The 17,393-nt window shown below is 38.9% G+C and overlaps 2 protein-coding genes across 7 annotated transcripts in view; one reads left to right on the forward strand and one right to left on the reverse strand.

Annotated features, from left to right (window-relative positions):
• Nucleotides 1-17,393, forward strand: part of HGSNAT (heparan-alpha-glucosaminide N-acetyltransferase) — an 83,803-nt gene that overhangs the window by 49,425 nt on the left and 16,985 nt on the right. The gene's annotated exons all lie outside the window — the stretch shown is intronic.
• Nucleotides 7,524-17,393, reverse strand: part of INTS10 (integrator complex subunit 10) — a 30,141-nt gene continuing 20,271 nt past the window's right edge. For 3 of the 5 annotated variants that reach the window (XM_077152648.1, XM_077152647.1, XM_077152650.1), the window contains exons 14-17: nucleotides 15,480-15,559; nucleotides 14,150-14,312; nucleotides 12,953-13,046; nucleotides 7,524-7,924 (exon numbers count right to left, since the gene is read on the reverse strand). In XM_077152648.1, the coding sequence (XP_077008763.1) occupies nucleotides 7,768-7,924; nucleotides 12,953-13,046; nucleotides 14,150-14,312; nucleotides 15,480-15,559 (494 nt within the window). In that variant the 3' untranslated portion in view covers nucleotides 7,524-7,767. Of the gene's footprint in view, nucleotides 7,925-10,103; nucleotides 10,182-12,952; nucleotides 13,047-14,149; nucleotides 14,313-15,479; nucleotides 15,560-17,393 lie in introns of all 5 variants that reach the window. The other 2 variants (XM_077152651.1, XM_077152652.1) reach the window with 1 other exon arrangement.

Here is a 17,393-nt window from a genome sequence, read left to right on the forward strand (position 1 = left end):
TGGGTCATATGGCAATTCTTTATTCAGCTTTTTGAGAAACCACCAAACTGCCTTCCACAGTGGTTGCACCATTTGACATTCCCACCAACAGTGGATAAGTGTGGCTCTTTCTCCACATCCTTCCCAGCACTTGTCATTTTCTGTTTTGTTGATAATGGCCTTTCTGGTGGGTGTGAGATGATATCTCATTGTGGTTTTGATTTGCATTTCTCTAATGGCCAGGGACGTTGAACATCTCTTCATGTGCCTTTTGGTCATTTGCATTTCCTCTTCTGAGAGGTGTCTGTTCAAGTCTTTTTCCCATTTTGTAATTGGATTGGCAGTCTTTTTGTTGTTGAGTTGAACAATCTCTTTATAAATTCTGGATACTAGACCTTTATCTGATATGTCGTTTCCAAATATTGTCTCCCATTGTGTAGGCTGTCTTTCTACTTTCTTGATGAAGTTCTTGGATGCACAAAAGTGTTTGATTTTGAGGAGCTCCCATTTATTTCTTTCTTTCTTCAGTGCTCTTGCTTTAGGTTTAAGGTCCATAAAACCGCCTCCAATTGTAAGATTTACAAGATATCTCCCTACATTTTCCTCTAACTGTTTTATGGTCTTAGACCTAATGTTTAGATCTTTGATCCATTTTGAGTTAACTTTTGTATAGGGTGTGAGATACGGGTCCTCTTTCATTCTTTTGCATATGGATATCCAGTTCTCTAGGCACCATTTATTGAAGAGACTGTTCTGTCCCAGGTGAGTTGGCTTGACTGCCTTATCAAAGATCAAATGTCCATAGATGAGAGGGTCTATATCTGAACACTCTATTCGATTCCATTGGTCAATATATCTATCTTTATGCCAGTACCATACTATTTTGACCACTGTGGCTTCATAATATGCCTTAAAGTCAGGCAGCGTGAGACCTCCAGCTTCGTTTTTTTCCCTCAAGATACTTTTAGCAATCCGGGGCACCCTGCCCTTCCAGGTAAATTTGCTTATTGGTTTTTCTATTTCTGAAAAGTAAGTTGTTGGGATTTTGATTGGTATTGCGTTGAATCTGTAAATCAATTTAGGTAGAATTGACATCTTAACTATATTTAGTCTTCCAATCCATGAACACGGTATGCCCTTCCATCTATTTAGGTCTTCTGTGATTTCTTTTAACAGTTTCTTGTAGTTTTCTTTGTTAGGTCTTTTGTCTCTTTAGTTAAATTTATTCCTAAGTATTTTATTCTTTTAGTTGCAATTGTAAATGGAATTTGTTTCTTGATTTCCCCCTCAGATTGTTCATTACTAATGTATAGAAACACTACAGATTTTTGAATGTTGATCTTGTAACCTACCACTTTGCTGTACTTGTTTATTAGCTCTAGTAGTTTTGCTATGGATTTTTCAGGGTTTTCAACATATAGTATCATATCATCTGCAAACAGTGATAGTTTTACTTCTTCCTTTCCAATTTTGATGCCTTGTATTTCTTTTTCTTGTCTAATTGCCCTGGCTAGAATTTCCAACATGCTGTTGAATAACAGTGGTGATAGTGGACCTCCTTGTCTTGTTCCTGATCTTAGGGGGAAGGTTTTCAATTTTTCCCCATTGAGGATGATATTAGCTGTGGGTTTTTCATATATTCCCTCTATCATTTTAAGGAGGTTCCCTTGTATTCCTAGCCTTTGAAGTGTTTTCAACAGGAAAGGATGTTGAATCTTGTCAAATGCCTTCTCTGCATCAATTGAGATGATCATGTGATTTTTCTGCTTTGATTTGTTGATATGGTGTATTACATTAATTGATTTTCTTATGTTGAACCATCCTTGCATACCTGGGATGAATCCTACTTGGTCATGATGTATAATTCTTTTAATGTGTTGCTGGATTCGATTTGCTAGAATTTTGTTGAGGATTTTTGCATCTATATTCATTAGAGAGTTTTCTTTTTTTTGTAATATCTTTGCCTGGTTTGGGTATGAGGGTGATGTTGGCTTCATAGAATGAATTAGGTAGCTTTCCCTCCACTTCAATTTTTTTGAAGAGTTTGAGCAGGATTAGTACTAATTCTTTCTGGAATGTTTGGTAGAATTCACATGTGAAGCCGTCTGGTCCTGGAGTTTTCTTTTTGGGAAGCTTTTTAATGACTGATTCAGTTTCTTTACTTGTGATTGGTTTGTTGAGGTCATCTATTTCTTCTTGAGTCAAAGTTGGTTGTTCGTGCCTTTCTAGGAAGTTGTCCATTTCATCTACATTGTTGTATTTATTGGCATAAAGTTGTTCATAGTATCCTGTTATTACCTCCTTTATTTCTGTTGAGTCAGTGGTTATGTCTCCTCTTCCATTTCTGATCTTATTTATTTGCATCCTCTCTCTTCTTCTTTTTGTCAATCTTGCTAAGGGCCCATCAATCTTATTGATTTTCTCATAGAACCAACTTCTGGTTTTATTGATTTTCTCAATTGTTTTCATGTTCTCAATTTCATTTATTTCTGCTCTAATCTTTGTTATTTCTTTCCTTTTGCTTGCTTTGGGGTTAGTTTGCTGTTCTTTCTCCAGTTCTTCCAAGTGGACAGTTAATTCCTGTATTATTGCCCTTTCTTCTTTTTTGATATAGGCATTTAGGGCAATAAATTTCCCTCTTAGCACTGCCTTTGCTGCATTCCATAAGTTTTGATATGTTGTACTTTCATTTTCATTTGCCTCGAGATATTTACTGATTTCTCTTGTAATTTCTTCCTTGACCCACTGGTTGTTTAAGAGTGTGTTGTTGAGCCTCCACATATTTTTGGATTTTCTGGTGCTTTGCCTATTATTGATTTCCAACTTCATTCCTTTATGATCTGAGAAAGTATTTTGTATGATTTCAGTCTTTTTAAATTTGTTGAGACTTGCTTTGTGACCTAGCATATGGTCTATCTTTGAGAATGATCCATGAGCATTTGAGAAAAAGGTGCATCCTGCTGTTGTGGTATAATGTCGTATAAATGTGTTAAGTCTAGCTCATTTATTGTAATATTCAAATTCTCTGTTTCTTTATTGATCCTCTGTCTAGATGTTCTGTCCATTGATGAGAGTGGGGAATTGAAGTCTCCAACTATTATGGTAGATGTGTCTATTTCCCTTTTCAGTGTTTGCAGTGTTTGCCTCATGTATTTTGGGGCATTCTGGTTTGGTGCATAAATATTTATGGTTGTTATGTCTTCATGTTGAATTGTTCCTTTTATTAGTACATAGTATCCTTCTTTGTCTCTTTTAACTGTTTTACATTTGAAGTCTAATTTGTTGGATATTAGTATAGCTGCTCCTGCTCTTTTCTGGTTGTTATTTGCATGAAATATCTTTTCCCAACCTTTCACTTTCAACCTATGTTTATCTTTGGGTCTAAGATGTGTTTCCTGTAGATAGCATATAGAAGGATCCTGTTTTTTAATCCATTCTGCCAGTCTATGTCTTTTGATTGGGGAGTTCAATCCATTAACATTTAGTGTTATTACTGTATGGGTAGTACTTTCCTCTACCATTTTGCCTTCTGTATTTTATATGTCATATCTAATTTTCCTTCTTTCTACACTCTTCTCCACACCTCTCTCTTCTGTCTTTTCATATCTGTCTCTAGTGCTCCCTTTAGTATTTCTTGCAGAGCTGGTCCCTTGGTCACAAATTCTCTCAGTGATTTTTTTGTCTGAAAATGTTTTAATTTCTCCCTCATTTTTGAAGGACTGTTTTGCTGGATATAGAAGTCTTGGTTGGCAGTTTTTCTCTTTTAGTAATTTAAATATATCATCCCACTGTCTTCTCGCCTCCATGGTTTCTGCTGAGAAATCTATACATAGTCTTATTGGGTTTCCCTTGTATGTGATGGATTGCTTTTCTCTTGCTGCTTTCAAGATCCTCTCTTTCTCTTTGACCTCTGACATTCTGACTAGTAAGTGTCTTGGAGAATGCCTATTTGGATCTATTCTCTTTGGGGTGTACTGTACTTCTTGGATCTGTAATTTTAGGTCTTTCATAAGAGTTGGGAAATTTTCAGTGATAATTTCTTCCATTAGTTTTTCTCCTCCTTTTCTTCTCTTCTCCTTCCGGGACACCCACAACACGTATATTTGTACGCTTCATATTATCATTCAATTCCCTGAGTCCCTGCTCATATTTTTCCATTTTTTCCCTATAGTTTCTGTATCTTGTTGGGTTTCAGATGTTCCGTCCTCCAGTTCACTCATCCTAACCTCTGTCTCTTGAAATCTACCATTGTAGGTTTCCATTGTTTTTTTCATCTCTTCTACTGTGCCTTTCATCCCCATAAGTTCTGTGATTTGTTTTTTCAGACTTTCCATTTCTTCTTTTTGTTCATTCCTTGCCTTCTTCATATCCTCCCTCAATTCATTGATTTGGTTTTTTTTTTTTTTATTAATTAACGGAAAAAAAGAAATTAACCCAACATTTAGAAATCATACCATTCTACATATGCAATCAGTAATTCTTAACATCATCACATAGATGCATGATCATCGTTTCTTAGTGCATTTGCATTGGTTTAGAAGAACTAGCAACACAACAGAAAAAGATATAGAATGTTAATATAGAGAAAAAAATAAAAGTAATAATAATAGTAAAAAAAAAAAACAAACCTATAGCTCAGATGCAGCCTCATTCAGTGTTTTAACATGATTACTTTACAATTAGGTATTATTGTGCTGTCCATTTTTGAGTTTTTGTATCTAGTCCTGTTGCACAGTCTGTATCCCTTCAGCTCCAATTACCCATTATCTTACCCTGTTTCTAACTCCTGCTGGACTCTGTTACCAATGACATATTCCAAGTTTATTCTCGATGATTTGGTTTTTGATGAGGTTTTTTTCCATGTCTGTTCGTACATTCTGAATTAGTTGTTTCAGCTCTTGTATCTCATTTGAACTATTGGTTTGTTCCTTTGAATGGGCCATATCTTCAATTTTCCTGGTGTGATTTGTTATTTTTTGCTGGCATTTAATTACCTTAATTAGTTTATTCTGGAAATTGCTTTCACTTCTCTTACCTAGGGTTTTCTTGCTAGATGAATTTGTTGTCTATCTGTTCTTTGACCTTCAGTTCAGCTTTTTCCAGACCTCTAGCTTAGGTTTTGTTTAACAGAGGATAATTTTTCAGTTCTTGTTTTCTTGTTTCTTGCCCTGCTTATATGGTGCCTTTTCCCTCCCCACCCTTAGGAGGGTCTATGTAGGTATTATAGACTCCAGCCGGGTTTTCCCGGAGTAAACTGGCCTCCTATCAGGGGGAAGGAGTCACCTGCGTCAGTTTTTCCTGAGGATGAGACCCAGCAGGTTAAAAGACTTTCCTGTGAAGTCTCTGGGCTCTGTTTTTCTTATCCTGCCCAGTATGTGGCGCTTGTCTGCCGGCGGGTCCCACCAGAAAAAAAAGTTGCGGCACTTTTAAGTTTGGAAGACTCTCCCGGCTGGGGGTGTGGTGGAGATGGAGGAGAGGTTGTAGGCTGGTTTTAATGGCTTCAAATTGCCAAGTCCTGGGTTCTGAATTCCTTGAGAGAGGGATTCCACCTGATTGGGCTTCACCCCTCCCCTGGGGAAGGCACAGGTGGGAGACAGCCCTGAAAGCAGCCTGTTTCTGCCTATGCCTGGGGCAGCTGCAGCCCGAGAAGTCTCGCCGCTGAATCCAGAGGCTGCCAAGTCTCCGTAGAAACACAGCGACTAAAACCTCCGTTTCCTCCCCTTTCCTCTTTTTCTGTGAGCCCGATGAGCAAACTCAGCTCGACCAGGTTTAGAGTCTCTTTCCTTTCCCTCTGGGAAGCCGCCTGTGGGGGAGGGGCACCGGGCGCCAGCCGCCACAGCTTGGGGAACTCACGGTTTTGGGAAGGCTTGCAGCCGGTCCAGCTGGTCCAGACTGGGGTACGCTGTGTGTCCAGTCACTGACGTGGCTCCGGGAGCTGTTCTGTTCTGTTTCTGGTTATTTAGTAGTTGTTCTGGAGGACGACCTAAAATGTGCACATTGCTAAGCTGCCATCTTGGCCCCTCTATATATACTTTTTAAATTAGTTTCAAATTCTGCTTCTCCGGTTTTTAATTTGGCCATTTGCTTAGCCATCTCTTCTTTCATCTGCGTGTGCTTTGTTACTTTCTGATTTCTTCTCATTTGATTATCTTGATAAGATCCTTTTGAAGGTTGATATCCCTCGCTCACCTAAGATTTTATAGTTGCTTGAGTTTGCATTGAATGTCTCCTTTGGCACTTCGTTTATAAGTAATTCCCAGGCCTCATGAGGTCAAGACCTCCTGCGGGTCGAAATGCAAGTCTATTTGGACATCTATTAATTTGGCCCAACACCTGTTTACCAGGGTATACTTTCCCTGTCTTCCCAGCAGATAGTGCTCTTGGGCTGCCTCTTTCCCTCTTTCCCTCAAGCCTGCTTTTTCCGGACTGTGGCTGCTGGGTGGGTGGGGTCCAAACCAGGAGGAATTCCAAATAATGGAACAAGTTTGCAAGAGTACTGGAGACTGCCAGCTCCAGGGGTGGGGCAGGGCATTGTGCATGTCTGCTAGAATCTGCTTGAGGGCACGATGGGTCTGGTGATTCCCAGCCTTTCCAGTGGAAAAACCTCGGGTTCTGGGGTTTTCACCTTCCCCAGACCTCAGCCAGCTTGGAAGTGCCCTGCTAGTTGGCAGCCCACAAGCTCCCTGCCCTCCGTGTATCCCCGGGCCACTGGGGTGTTTGGGGGTGGTTTTTGGTGCTTCGGGGTTCTCTCCCTTGTTCCCGCCTCTCCGCCTGTGCATGCTGTGTGTTCCATGGCAAAAGGATACAGGCAATGACTAGAGAACGTATCTCTCACCTGCTAATTGTCAGATTGGCTCTGCTATGCTCTCCAACCCCTTTCCTCCTGAGGGAAGGTCCTGCAATCTTCCCCAAACCAGATGCCTATCCATGCATGCTTCAGGTTTGGGGGTAGGTGCCGTACATCCTACCAAGTTTTCTGTCTGTGGCTAAGTCTGTTGATTCCTGAATTCCCCTTGGGGAGCTCCCAGCTGCAGGAGCAACCCCCTCATCTGCTCTGGGCTGGTACACAGCTGCTAGCCCCAGGGCTGGTCATAAGTAAATAAACTCACCCCATCCTTTCAGTTGTCATTTCCCCACTTTTTCACCCAGGTTCTGCTTATATAATGTAGAAGTCCCTCTCTGGCTGCTTGTATCCTGGGACCCCTGCCCTGTCATTTTCTGCCTTTTCTCTAGTTATTCTATGGTGAAGTTAGGTCTGCCTCTCTTATTCTGCAATCTTCCCGGAAGACCTGCATATAGGTTTTTGTTATTAAAATTCCTGAATGAGTAAGAGGTTGATGTGTAATATTCACCGAAGACTAACTATGGAAAATAAAATCTTGAAATGGAAGGCATACTGTCTTTTTAAGGATCTACAATAAAAAATTCGCTGCTCAATTCATGTTGGATGTTGTTCCCTTACCAATAATGCTTTGAAAAGTACAGTAAAAATGCATCCCTGATGAGACACTCATAAGCATTAAAATAATTTTTTCAAAACCCTGTATTTTAGGATGACATTTATTTACAAAATGAATTGATGCTTTTGTTTTACAAAAATTACAAAAAAATGGCTCTTCAAAATAGAAATAGTTTCTTGGATTCGTGGGAACTACTGGGAAGCAACCAAAGAGTTAGAACTTAGAGAAGTTTTTTCTCTTTACGAGTTGTAACAGCAACATTAGCACTACTTTAGTTCTTCCTTCCAAAACTGCACAGCTCCAGGCTATCTGGCAGAAAAGTCTTCAGTCATGTCAGAGTCTGAAGCAGCAAGATCTTCTCGTTAATGCAGAACCTGTGCAGCACCACCATCAGGTTCTCGCCACAGCGGGAAACCTGGCGCTCCATGGCCAGGCGGAAGTCCTCCTTCACGCCTTTGGTGATACCCCGTGTCACCGTGTGGTGCCTGAGGGCAGCGACAGGGAAACAGACGAGACCAGGAGTTAGCACTGGCAACTGAGCAGAGGCAGGGTAACTCCAAAAGGGTAGGATCTAATAAGTAAAGCCTATCTCAGCTCTAAGAATACATACATAAAAAAAAAATCTTTAAGAATGAAAAAGACCTAGCCAAAGAACACCCTTCCCCATTCCTTCACAGAAAGACTTCAAATAGAGACATTATTTCCATTCTAGGTTATTTCAAACATCTAAACTTTTTGTAAAATGCCATGTGCTTTGCTTTTGAACTCTTGGAGGTCTGATGTTAGGTATCTCTACTGCTGACTTTTGCACAATTCAGTTATTAAGGGCTGATTGGGTCCAGTCCACATTGGCCATAAAGCCCTTGTGTTCTGCCAGGCCAGCAAACCTTCCAGAGGCAGCAGCAGGGAGGAGAGAGACCAGAATAAGCCAGTCACTACACTGAGCTTCCCTGGTGGCCCTGGCTCTATGAAAGGCTAGGAATTTCTGCACAGCTGCCAGGTTAGAGCTTGTCATCACCCTCTGATGCCAGAACAGGACAACTCTCCTAAGTGCTGAGCCCATCCAGATTCACATCTGTTTGAGGAAAAAGCAGAGGAGATAGGAAGTCCTGAGAGAAGTCTGGCACAGGTGGAGAGAGAGGCAGAATTATTGCAGAGCAGAAGTGGCGGCCTATGAAATCCTACTGAGAGCAAAGCTGGTCCAGGTGCTCAGAGACCTCAACATCTGTGGAAGGGTCAGTGGGAAGACATGCAAAGAGGTCTCTAACTACGCCCCCCCCCCCCCCCCAATTGTGCTTTAGAAAAGGAAATCACAGTGAAATCCTAGAAAACTTAAGATACCAAAATCAAGAAGGAAAAGAAAAATCTATCAAAAATCAGTGGGGATTAGCTAAGAGGAAAGGGGCTTTAACAATTAGTTCAGTGGCTTGGTAAATTTAGACAAATAGAAGCCACCTCCATTTTCTCCCAGTCCTACTGCCTGACTTCCTTCAGACATAGTAATGGACTTAAAATGAGATTTTTATGCACTGGCCAAAATAAAACCATTGAAAGCCAATCTAAAATGTTTCTTTTTAAAAATAAATTGTACTATCATATATAAAATAAGTATAACAGCAGTCAGAATATAAAGTTGCAATGCAACATTAAAAAAATCATGCTTTGTTAGGTGAGTGAAGATATTCTCAAAAGAACAGCACAAACAGCAGTGCCATGGGGCAAATGCTCTCCATTCTTTGTGAACATCACTAGTCAAGTCTGGCTGGTTAACTAAGTAATGAGGACACAGTATCGGTGAGGTTAAGGTCATGAACCCCACTGGGATGGATGCAGATCATTTATGATACTTCTCTTCTGGGCCCCAGATTATGACCCCAAATTGGAGCTGACCTTCTGACCAATTGTATCGGTGTTTGCAGACACTAAGCTAAACAGCATCAAAAGATCAAAGGAAACTCTCTCCTTAATGCTAGTAAAAATAGAATCAAATGCTATAATCTGCTGATAGTGGTTCAATAGTGTTATTTCCACATATAAAAAGCAGCACAGCTCAATTATATTTCTATCAGTGCCTTTATCACTCTGGTTAAGCTTGGATGAAGAAGAAAATTAGTTAGCTTTTGTGGTGGTTCAAGAACAGGATAAGACAGCTAATAAATATGACATTCTATCCTATCAAATATTTTCAATTCGGTGGGCAAAATGAAAAAAGAAAACAACATTAGTGGCAGGAAAACTGTGCTAGAGTTTATTCAGACCAAAAAAGAAAAAATTCAACAATGGTCACTAATACGAAAATCAAAAAAATGAAAATTTAAACTTCAGGATCCTTAAGCATTTTTGACTGAATGCCTTATGTTTTATTGTGAGGGAACCATAGTTCAGCACCTAATCTAATGTGTACTTAATCTAATACAGTTTTATAACTTTTTTTAAAGAGCCATAATGATTTTTAAATTGAACACAAACACACTGGCAACTTATGGAAAAAAAATAAGAAATGTTACAATATTACAACCAGATGGTTTGCCAAGGAATGCAGAATAAATTAAAAAAAAATAAAGCATGAAAAAGGGCACTGAATAACAAAGAGCTGAAAACCATGGGCGGTAAAACATGTTGACAAAACAGCACACTATGAGCAGGTGTTTTTCCACTTGGTACCTGTCAGCAGTCTGTATGCTGGGCTGAAGCACAGGTAAGAATTCCTGCTGCAGTAACCCCAGGGGAGGGCTAGAAGGCCTTTAAAAAACAGCAAACAGCAGCATTCAAACACCCACACCGACTCACCCTGCACTGCAAAAACAATACTCCAGAGAAAATGCAAAAGACTGGAAGCAGACTCTACAGAAGCCCTTTAATCTCCGGCAAGCACCGGCTGCAGCTGTGCTTTTAAGGAGGCCAGAGAGAAGCTAGCAATCCCTCTTGCTGCACCGGCTGTTAGTGCACACCCAGAGGCATCTTGGCTCCTGGTCCCAGAGCTCAGCCCCCTTAGCATAAAAAACAACCAGTGAGGAAAGAGATCCATGAATCTCAGTGGGGAAAGGGTAAACATTTGAGAAGACACATTTGCAAATCTAGCTTCCTTCACTCCCACCTCTTCTCAGGAACACTCCAATCCCAGAAGTGAGCCTGGTTACTTTTTTTTTTTGACATGGGCAGTCTCAGGGAAAAGAGCCCGGATCTCTGGCATGGCAGGCAAGAACTCGGCCACTGAGCCACTGTTGCTCTTCAACAGGGGGCGCCCTGTTACTTTTTGTAACCATCTTTGACAGGACTTTAGCACCAAGTATCCCTCTTCTCAGTTAGGCATCAGTGTTTGTACTGTACCTGCAGGCATCCAAGGTGCCACCACTAGCACGAGCTCTACAACCTTACCCAAGGGGAGAGCCATACACTGCACACATCATCTCTGTCACTCATCTGCAGGGACCACCCACAAGCTCTGCAATGATTTCAGGGAGTGTGTTGGAACCCAAAGGGAAAAGGAATACAGATAATTTTATTCAAGATTTGAATCATACCTCTATTAGTAAGAGCTCTCTGTCTTAGGCAGTTTGCTTTCACCTCTGTAACAGGCATAAGTAATGTGAAATGTAAATTTCAAATGAACTCTGAGACTCAGGCAGTGAAGTGTGGGCAAGTCCCTACAAGGTCAGCTCACTAGGTAACAAAGCCTATTCCTGCCTCCAAGCTGACAAAACAGCAGGTTTCCTAAGTGACTAAATGGTCTTCTCTAGGAACTCAGAAGGAATTAAGGATTATATTGACCAAGGCAGGAAAGCATGGAGTTATCCTACAAAAAGCCTAGAATTGCATGATGTGTATCCCTACTGATCCCAAACTACCCATTACAGTGATATTATCAGGGTGTCCAATATGCCTTCCTTGTCCTAGGGGTTATCAACAAAAACTCTTTGGTAAAAGGAAAATGGTTCAGTATGATTAAGTCTGAGGTTTGACTTGTCCATTTTTGACAATCTGTTCTCTCGCATTCCCACAAGCAGTAAGGCCTGACCGAGGTTAAGTGAGAATCATTGCTAGGCTTAATTCTAAATAAATGGGGGTTTGGTTCTACTGAGGCTGTCTCTATATTACGATAATTTGTACAGTGACTGTAAATGAGAATAAACTAAAAATAGCTATTAAAGGTATGTTTGTATATTCAGCCTCAAAACCTAGAAAAGTGGTTACCTGGCACCCACATCAAACAGTCATCTTTATTCTCAAACACTGTTAAGAACTTTTTTTAACCATGCAACTATTTTTCCCATGGTATTTATTCACAATCTTAGAGAAGTAAATGGAAATGGGAAGATGAATGTGTCCAGTACCTCTTGCTTAAGTAATATAATGCATAAAGATTTCATTTTTAAAAACAAGAATATTTGTTTCTTTTTAGTTTAAATGGTTAGAATATTTAATAGCATTTTCAAGATGAAGAAAAAAATCCACTTAATCTTTCCATCCTTTGGAGTGAATCCTACAAGATCCTAGTTTTGCCAGGACCTAAAAATAAATGTCTGCTATGCACTAAACTAGTAGATATTCAGAACAAACATTCCTTACTTCCCTCCCTCAATGTTTCTAAGATTCTACAAAGAGAGAATAAGAGATAGATTTTTGCTTTAAACAACTGGAACTCATTTATTCCACAATTGAGGGAGAAAGAAAAATGTTTTCAGACTTAGCAACACTTTCTTCTGAGGATTCAGTCTCTTGCAGCGACTCTAACACTTTCAGACATGCTGAATAAGCAGGAAGCAAAGGAGGTAGTATGAAAATAAAACTACACGTGGCACTTACAGCAAAGAGGATATACTTTCCAAACTACAATGCATACTGGGGGATAGAAGCAAGATTTATGAGCTATTTAAAAATCATAAATGGTCACTAACTTGGTGTTCTCGTCTGGGCCAAGATGAAATTTTGGTAACACTTTGTGGGTATGGAAGGGGTGACAGAGACTGAGCCCTCCACTATCATTTCTTTAAGCTGGTGTGTTTTTCTTTGAGGCACTTGACATGGCTATTTTACTTTGTACTAAGTAAGCAATGAGGATTGCTTAGGAGAGTTTCAATTAAATATTTAAATCCATAATACAGTTTATTAAAAAAAACTGTCATTGCTCCTAATGAATTTTCCTCATCCACCACAACTTTATTTATGCCTAGCTTTTCTTAATTGGACAAAGCACTTTATGTCCAATCAGAAATTTAAAGAATCATTCCGTAAATTTTGGAAAGGAAAAGATATAATGAACAAGACCTTTATCTAGTGAAAAAGTTTCCAGTGATAGAAATAGTCCTATATAAACATTTTTGAGTCAGAAATGTAGTTAAGGAAATGCAAGTTTTAAAAGAGGTACCCAGAACCAAATCTACTCTCAAAAATGAGGACCAGATTCAGATTCCCTTCTATGAAGTTTTGAAAAGCTAAGAAACTTACAAAATTTCCTACAAGCTCACAAAAGATAAGTATCAACATGGAAGAGCAAAAGATAGTATGCTTACTTGATCAGCATTCCTTGATTGGGAAGTAATTCCAGATGAATTTTCCCACCTTCCTGAGTTCGTAAGTAGGCGAATTCCTCCAGCATATCAATATCTGTAGGCCAGATTCAGGCTAACCACAAAAACAAGTGCCCGTTCTCGCAGATGAGGACATGCCCCTTGCCATCTGATTACCAACTTCAGAGTCTGAATCTGAAACCAGGTCTGACTGATTCCAAATGTATGATTCTTACATCAAAAACTGCCACACAAAGCTAATTCTTGACATAAGATTTGCTAGGCTAAATGGCATTAGAACAACATATTCCTCATCTATATTATAATTAAACCGATTTTCTATTTGCTTACTAAGAAATGATAGAGGTGGTGGCAGGGGAGGGGATTAAGTTTGGATTACAAGCTATGAAATTCATAAAAATAAAGTGACTATTTCTTCACGCCTAGGGTACAAGGATTTTTATGTGCTTTCTGTGAATCCCCCAAATTTTATTCAAAATGATGGAGCATTTCATATACACATTTTTTTTTGGTGAAAACCTCTATAACTTTCATCAGATTCTCAAAAGGGATTTGCATCCAAAGAAAGGTTAAAAACTATTGTTCTTGGCACTTGGACAATGTTACCAGATACCCTGCAACTCAAAAATAATGAAACTAAGATAAGCAATGAAATATAATTACCTTCAATTCAAAGGTCTTTGCCTAATAAACTGAGTGAAAAAAAGCATCATCTGTCATAAAAAGCAATTCCTGTATGGGGCAACATCTTTGGTGAGTACACAATGGCAGCTGTGAGAGCTGTGGCGAGGGATAGCTAACGTCCCAGGAGGAGGCCACAGTGGGCAGGAACCCTTTTGGCAGATGAAAGATAATGAACTATCATGTTCTATGACTAACACAGCCACTGGGCTTTGACTTCAGGGTACCTTAAGGTACCTTCCTGGAAGCCTGTTAGATATGAGAAATGGAAAGAGGTTGCTGATACTCATCATTGGAACCTTTTATGATTTTCAAAAGACAAGCAGACAGTCCCATTTTTTATTCACCATTCCTTCTCTTTTTTCCCAAAAGGGGCTAATAAGTACATAGGTAAATAGTTAAAACCATTATTTCTACCCAGAACACTTCATTCATTTCTGTCCCATACAGTCATTCTAAAATATCAGACTCTGTTATGCTAGACAAGAAAAAGGATACTTGTAACATAATTGAAAAAATTCTCATATTGGAAATTTCCTTGTTGGCAAATCTTATTGACAGCTTTTAAGAAAAGATTCTCTCCCCGTGGCCACTCCTGCTGAAGCAATACGATCACATGCCCCAAAGCCATATCATCCCTGCTGTCCGTGAAAGCTCTAAGCTGCAGAAGAAAGAAAAGGAAATCATGGCATAATGTAAAATACCCCAAATATAATTTCGTAAAAAAAAAAAAAAAGTTGTTATTTGAAAATGTATGATAAAGATCATTAGAGTAAGGAAGGAACAAAGCAGGGAAAAAAATGCTAATTAAACTCCACAACTTCCTTCTAAGGAGGGTGGATTCAAATAAAGGAAGGCTCCGGATCCCTCTGGGCTGTCAACAGGGATGCCAACTGTGTGTTTAGATGGCATCTTTCATAGGAGTCAGCTATGCATGGCAGAGTCTGAAGCATGTGAATTTGAGAAAAAGGGCTAGAGAAAATTGGACAGTTCTGTACAACAGAGAAGACTTTACAGACATCTTTTAAGGGGGCAATTGGGAGTGGAGGGTGGGCAGGAGGCCCTTAGGAGAGAAGGGTCTGAGGAGAGCATGGGGTTAAAGAGAAAGAAAGGCAGCAAGCAGCAAGGCAGGAAGCTGAGGTGTGAGCTGCAGAAACAACCAGAGGATTTTTGTTTTAAATGAGCGGCTTTGTTTAAAATCACACTTGAAGTTGTTTTCATTGGTCAAGTGATTCTGATGCTGGGTTAAGTTTGGGAATTACTACACTTAAATAGTAGTATTGTTGTTCTCTTGCTCATAAACCTCCATGAAAGTTCTCTCTACTGTAAGGCTCTGCTTTACCTGCAGCTAAGGACCTTGGTGCTCTTTTAACCCTCCCAACTCTATCAGGCCTTTGCTGGTATTTATCTTAATGCCTAAAATGTTTTCAGTCACCATATCTTTATAATACACTGTCCATCCCTCTATGAACCAAACAGCATTTGTATTACCTTCTTCTGGTAGCTAATAACATTCTGAATAGTATATTAGTTCCCCAAATATTTACTGATCCGTATGAAGGGCAGGGTTATTTGCATATTTGTCCTACTATTATTTGTAAACTCAAGGATGGGGATAGTTTCCACTCATCTTTGCCCAGAAGAGTTGTTATTTAATAAATATTTGCTATTTCATAGCCCATGTACTTTTCCCACGCTACCAAGCCGCACTTTAAAAGTACTAAACGAGCATTCATTCACAAAGCTCTCCACTCATGTCATGCAAGATGATCAAGATGAACAATATTTCAAACTAAAAGTTATTCAGACTTATCAGCTTTCATCTTACCTTAAAACAGGCTAACATTAAATGCAGGCAGTAAGGCATAATGGCCTTACTAGTACAAGGCAGAAGCTTCAGATCCGAACCTAACAAAAGTCCATAACATGCATGTTACTATCAAAGAAAACATGCTTTGCAAAGCAAATGTTTAAGACAGGCTCCTTAAAAAAAAGGACAAGCCACAGTCACAAACATTTATACTTAGTGATGGGGAAATTGGTTTTTGAATGGGCTCTGGATTTCATTTGGTTAAATACCTTTCATTTAAAAATATTTCAAATATACAGATTATATACAGAGAATATTAAAAACACCATGTGCTCAACAGCCAGCTTTAGAAAATGTTAACGTTTTGTGTTGTTTTTTTGGGTGCGTAGGTCAGGAATTGAACCCGGGTCTCCCTCATGGCAAGCAAGCATTCTACCACTGAAGCACCATGCACCCTTGTGTTGATTTTTAAACATCTTAATCTCAAGTTTCACAAATTCAGCTGAAGCCTCTTGTGTATCCATCCCTGATCCAATTCTCTTCCTACCCCCACAGACGTTAATCATTATTCTGAATGTGATGTTTATCATTCTGATGCTTATTATAAACTTTTACAACCTAACTATATATCCATCAACAACAAAAGAATGTTCTGTATATTTTTGGCATCATACTGTATTCTCCATGTTGCTTTTTTCACTCATCCTCATATGTCTGAGATCTATCGAGAAGGATATATGTAGCTCTAGCTCACTGATTTTCACTGCTCTAAGACTTCAGGTGTTTACATATATCACAATTGACTTATCCATTCTGCTAATGGTAGATGCTCAGCTTTCCAATTTTTCACTATTATAAACAATGCTGAAATAAACATTTATATATACAAAATATGTTTGTGTATGTATGTGTGTGCACTTGTGGAAATCTTGTGTAGGCAATGGTTTTCAAACCAAAACTCCAATCAAATTATTTTGGTGTTTCTATTTGGATGATCAATTCTCCCAATATTACTTATAGCATAAATTCATCCTCCACTGAACTGTAATGCCCTCTTTTCCTAGGATCTCTAGTCTGTCCACCAGTCAATCCTTATGCTAACAATAAACCATCTTATTATAGCTTTGAAGTAAATCTTGATGTCAGGTAGATCAAGTCTCATTCACCTGGTCTGCTTCTGTTCTAGAGAGGTATCTAATTTTTAAAAGGTCCTGGCTATTTCTTTTTAAAAACTTTTTTTTTTATTATGGACAATTTCAAACATATACAAAATAAACAGAACAGTACAATAAACTGTGTGCCTGTAAAGGCTTTCAATAATTATCATAACTGTCATTCTTTCTTGCTCTAGAAAGTTTAGTATCCTAAGAAACTTGCCTAGCATCAGTTATGAAGATATTTTTTTCTAAAAATGTTACTTTTTTTTTTTAGTTTTTCCATTTAAGTCTATGTCCAATCCAAATTAGTTTTTGTGAATAATGTGAGGTAGGGTTGAGCTACCCACTTCCCACCTTTTTTTTTTTCTTCCATATGGATATCCATTTATTCCAGCACATTTGTTGTAAAGACTTTCCTTATACCACTGAATTACTGTGGTGCCGTCGTTGAAAATTATTGACCATATAAGTGTGAGTCAATTTCTGAACTCTCCATTCTTATACCAGTATAATACTGTCTTGATCACTGTAGTTTATATTAAGTCTTGCTAAGTTTAAGCCCTTTAACTTTTTTCACCTTTTTCAAAACTGTGTGGCTAAATTGTATTATTTATATTTCCATAAAAATTTTTGATTCAGCTTGTCAATTTCTACGAAAAAAGAAAAAAAGCCTGCTGTGATTTTAATTGGAATTATATTGAATCTATAGATAAATTTGGGGAGAAATGACATCTTAACAATATTGACTTTCTGATCTATGAATATGATTTATCCC

The sequence above is a fragment of the Tamandua tetradactyla genome, chromosome 3 (assembly GCF_023851605.1).
Source record: "Tamandua tetradactyla isolate mTamTet1 chromosome 3, mTamTet1.pri, whole genome shotgun sequence".
NCBI classification, from domain to species: Eukaryota; Metazoa; Chordata; class Mammalia; order Pilosa; family Myrmecophagidae; genus Tamandua; species Tamandua tetradactyla.